We start from the raw sequence: 4,468 nt of genomic DNA, 5'->3' as shown, positions 1-4,468 counted from the left end.
TCCGGCGCGTCCTCCATACTCCAAAACCACGCCTCATGGGCGTTGCGCAGTCCTGGCGTAAAAGGCTCCAACACAGTTGTACTCGCCTTGAGGTCTTCCTTGGAGATAGGCTTGTATTGATTGAGGAATGACGACCGCTCGAGGAGCTGGTTGGGGAGGAACAAGCGGAGAACGGCCTGGCGCCCTTGCATGTAGATACGGACGTGCCTCTTGATCGTTTCGTCGGCAATATGTACCTCGTCGAAGCTACGCAGCTTCGCCTGTGTTGAGGTCGCTTTCCGCACCTTGCTACGGAACAGCATAGACTTGTACCCGATTCCGAGGCGTATTGCCTGTAGCGCGTTGTTCAATTGTCCCTTGTGCAGCAGACGTTCCTTGTCGGCGAGGTGCAAGAGACTGTGATGCTTGAGGTATTGGATACCGAACGTCGACGGCAGCGCCAATGCGAGCCTTTCTGGTTGAAGTCGATGGACCTCTTCGCGTGATGCTATATTACCGGTATTGGTCGCCACTTCATCCCACTCCGAACCTAGGAGGGTCTCGTCGGCAGGAAGATCGTTCAGGTGGCGGAGCGGCTGGCTGCCGAGGTGCTTGGTAGCGGCTGTATGAAACGTTACAACAGCCTGAGCCAGTTTCTGGCGCTGCCCAGCAAGCGATATCCTGTTGGAGTCTGTAGAGTTGATCCCGAATCCCGATCTGTCGCGCGGTATGTGCAAGTGAAAGTCTGCTATCCGTCAGTGTCGAACGTAAGCGATAAGTGATAGTTTCACTCACTTTCGCTCCTCAAGACGTATTCCTGCTGCAAGCCAGGTCGTCGCACCGCCTGCGTTTATATCCTCCTCCCTCAGTTCGTCTTCCATCAGCTTCGCCTGCATTTGCTTTTGGGTTGGCACTAATCGCCGGTGTCTTAGTTCACTCAGCGTGCGGTGCAGTCGCCGACGGAATGTACGCACAGGGAGCAGGTTCCATCGCGTAGACGTCCATGGCCTCCACGTTCTCGTCCCGCTCCCGATCGGCCTCCAGAGCATCTGCGAGCCACTGCGAGCTGTCTTCAGGCGATGTCTTGTTCAGCAGACCCTCGAACTTCTCGACTGCCTCCGGTAGCTCGGCACAGACACGCTTCCACTTCCGAACAAGCGACGGCACTACGATGCAGATTGGAAGTCAGAGAGGTCGACTGGTGAAGTGAGACCACTACCGAACCTATACGCGTCACTTTGAGCCAGTTGGAATCGTTCATCCTGTCGTCAATCAACTCGTGGCGATGCGAGTCCCCCATCCCCCGACTGCTATCGGCGATGCCGTTCGTCTTGTTCCAGAGCGTCTCGAGGATTTCTCCGTCCTGTATGCCGATCCCGCGAATGAAGTTGAGGGAGAATCGAGGAAAGCAGCGAGGTAGATGGCCGTGAACGTGGAATTGCCCGATGCCGCGCAGGAAAGTGATACCAGGGGGCATTGTGAGATAGGTACTCTTCTCGAACCGCTCGTGGAATCTCTTGTAGTACTGGCACATGATATCGTACAAAAGAAGCACTACTGTCAAGCCGTTGAGGAAGGCTAGGATCCAGTGAACGATGTAGTCCATGTTCATTTGCCTTCGGTGAAGTGTCAGCCATGTAATCCCCAATACTCGGTATAATATCCCATAAACGTACCGCTCACCGCCTTGGAAATCGACGCATGAATGTGGCTGGAAGAAGCCATGGCGAGAGCAGGCTGCCGCGCCGATACCAGTAGCCTCGTATTTCCCGCGGGAGACGGCAGTATTGAGAACGGCCCGGTGATCGTGACACGTATTCTCCTGGAGTTCCGGATTAATTTTCATTGTACTGGGTTGGTGTCGCTGCACGACGGGGGTTTTACTCACCGTTGGGAATTCCTCCTTCATGCCGAGGTGTTCCTTGTACCTCTTTGTACCGACTGTAAAGGCATGACCGTCGGCAAACGGCACATCCTCTGCGGGGTTTTTCATCGGCCGGTGTTGCGCTGTGAAATTCCCGTCCAGTACAACCCCGCGGCAATATTTCCACCTAGTGCATGGGTGGTGTCAGTGCTGCGGCAATGCTCGGCAACGCTACACCTGGACGTACTGGTCTGGATCATTCTTCCAGTCGTCTGGGAGATTGATATCGGGTTGCGGACACGCGGGACATCGTACCGCTAGGTCGCCCGGTCCGATGGGCCCTGCACGATGCCCAACGCCAGCTACCTTCCTCATCTTAATATTCCGCCACTGGCGGGACACGCGAAGAAGCTCGCGATAACGGTCCTGGAGGTTACATCTGTAAGCCACGCAGTAGTCAGCAGCAGCGCCGCAACATACCGGAACCATGTGAGGCATAGCGCTATTGGTCGTGCGCCGGAGGGTATTGTAGAAGCTTCTGGGGGAGGCATTCGTCTCCCTATTGGCCAGCAGGAAGGCGTCAAGTACGCGCAGAGTGAAGACCGTCCTAGGGCGCGTTTGCGATGCGGGATAGTAACCGAGCGCAAGAAGTTGGAGGTCTTCTGGCGCGGCAGAGCGGCAGCGGCAGAACGTGAAGGGGAGCTCGTGAATCCCAGTGATGTCAACCACTACGAGCATACGGTCGTTCCCGTAGGTAGGCATTGTCGGCTGTGCGTGCAAAGCGGGTTCGCCAAAAGTCGGTAGATCGGCAATGTTCAGTACATTGCGATCGAGCTCGTCAGCGGCAGAGGGATCGCGTCGATCGAACTCATCCTCGTCCTCGTAGTCGGGGTCGTTGTCCTCGAGCAGTATAGGAACCTCCTCTTCATCCTCGTAGTCTTCTCCAAATGGGTCGGAAGGAGACTCGCGGTCGGTAGTGCTGCCGATGGGTTCGCCGGCCGCACCAGTTTCGGCAGCCCCGCTTTGGTCGGCGGCATACTGGCCTAACTCTGCCGAGTCATTGAGCGCGGCCGCAAGGGGTTGCTGCAAGGCTGGTCCAAGCGGGGTATTGTAGGCCGACAGCTCGGGGCAGCGGGAGCCTTCGTGACCGCAGTGTACTTGAACACCGACTTGTCGAAGCCACGCCTGTTGAAAGTATTGTCCGTTCCAGAACTGTACACGATGGAGCGGACTGTTGCGATGCGTTTCCGCACAGCACCGCATGCAGAACGACGGACTGCCGCTACAGTCAAGACATCGCCACGCAGCATCGTGTCCGCATGACGCCCGACCTTCCGGAAGACCCTCCCCCATGAGCAAGGTCGCAAGATATTTATCGCGGACCTTTAGGAACTCTTTAGCATAGTCGTGTTGTGACTGATGGTGAATTTCTAAGTAACCCGTTGCGTCGAGAATGATTGAATCAGTCCTCTTACTTTCGAGCGTTTGCGGGATTCATCAACGCTGCCACCATAGTAATCCGCGCCCGACCAATCACTATCAATCCGATCGGTCTGCGAGGGCTGCGCGGGTGCAGGTGCTTGTAGAGATCGGGTTCTTGAGCGATTCGTGTTCGATGGCCCCGCAATTGACGCGGTATGGTGTATGTGGTAGTGTTCCACGCCGGCCTTCATCCGAGCGCCATGTTTGGAGTACGATATCTTCGGCACGATTTGCTTGCGTCCGCCTAGCTTCTCGATCCTTCGTCTAGACATTAGCGGCAGAGTACTGGAGGGTAGCGTAAGGATGTCCAGAGGACAGGGTGAGATCTCCACGCCGTCGTGCAGCGTAGCACGTGCTGACGTTACCACGCGAAATGATTGGTGAGCATTGTTCTATCTACGGTACTCGACGTCTATTGGTAATCTTCGACCAACCCGGATCCTCTTGCCCTACCCAACTGTGTACAAAGTCCGACATAAAGAAAGCGTAGCAAATACGATCCAGGGGTACCTCCGGTACAGAGTGAATCACTACCTTCGAGTTGATGAGTACCACCGACCCTGTGTCATATCATATATGGAACCGAGACACCGAGGTTCCTGAACGACATGACCCCGCGCTCCCCGTATGTTCCCATGGACAGAAGCATGTCCATCCATCCCGGCCTCCCCGAAACGTCGTGGTGATGGATCGTCATCCGGTTGATTATCACCTGGACTGCATTGAAGACCGATGGCCACATTGTCAGGTACTGCCGCAACTCCGACGCTTGCATTGACAGCTTGCGGCGAACTTCTACACCTGCACGATATAGGGCCGGATGGGTGACAGCAAGAACCCCGTCCAGGAGGCCTGAATGATTCTGCATAGCCTTCATCCAAGCTTGCCCGTTTGGGAGCCGCACAATTTCGCTAGCTACTGGTCGCGCCTCTGGGCCCTGCTCGGATGCCAATGAGAACCTGGTGCATTTGGTCTGTGGACAGGGCATACCGTATGTCCTTGCCGAAACCAGCCTGCCGAGAAGTAAAGCTGGCCGGATTGCCATTCCTTGCCTGCGGTGTAGAAGCGGTCGGAGAGCCTCCACGATTTGCCTGCTGCGACATTGGGTGGGTCCGCCGCAACGGCGAGGTGCCGCTCAAGGTA

General features: G+C 56.0%; 2 protein-coding genes across 2 annotated transcripts in view; both read right to left on the bottom strand.

Annotated features, from left to right (window-relative positions):
- Positions 1 to 3,196, bottom strand: part of L226DRAFT_472904 (uncharacterized protein) — a gene marked incomplete at both ends in the record, with an annotated part of 7,315 nt that extends 4,119 nt beyond the window's left edge. The window contains 9 exons of the mRNA XM_067676494.1: positions 775 to 892; positions 954 to 1,145; positions 1,204 to 1,595; positions 1,656 to 1,798; positions 1,850 to 2,030; positions 2,091 to 2,269; positions 2,324 to 2,710; positions 2,883 to 2,886; positions 2,964 to 3,196. Coding sequence (XP_067529307.1) covers positions 775 to 892; positions 954 to 1,145; positions 1,204 to 1,595; positions 1,656 to 1,798; positions 1,850 to 2,030; positions 2,091 to 2,269; positions 2,324 to 2,710; positions 2,883 to 2,886; positions 2,964 to 3,196 — 1,829 coding nt within the window. The remainder of the gene's footprint in view (positions 1 to 774; positions 893 to 953; positions 1,146 to 1,203; positions 1,596 to 1,655; positions 1,799 to 1,849; positions 2,031 to 2,090; positions 2,270 to 2,323; positions 2,711 to 2,882; positions 2,887 to 2,963) is intronic.
- A 703-nt stretch (positions 3,197 to 3,899) lies between these two features.
- Positions 3,900 to 4,205, bottom strand: L226DRAFT_429433 (uncharacterized protein; the record flags this gene model as incomplete). Its single annotated transcript, XM_067674685.1, has 1 exon — positions 3,900 to 4,205. A coding segment is annotated over one exon (306 nt), but the record flags the coding sequence as incomplete, so codon positions are not given.
- Positions 4,206 to 4,468: the final 263 nt, after the last annotated feature.

Source organism: Lentinus tigrinus (genome assembly GCF_003813185.1).
Source record: "Lentinus tigrinus ALCF2SS1-7 unplaced genomic scaffold L226scaffold_56, whole genome shotgun sequence".
Lineage (NCBI taxonomy): Eukaryota > Fungi > Basidiomycota > Agaricomycetes > Polyporales > Polyporaceae > Lentinus > Lentinus tigrinus.
Note: the sequence above shows the minus strand (reverse complement) of the source record. Positions and strands in the feature narration are given on the sequence as shown.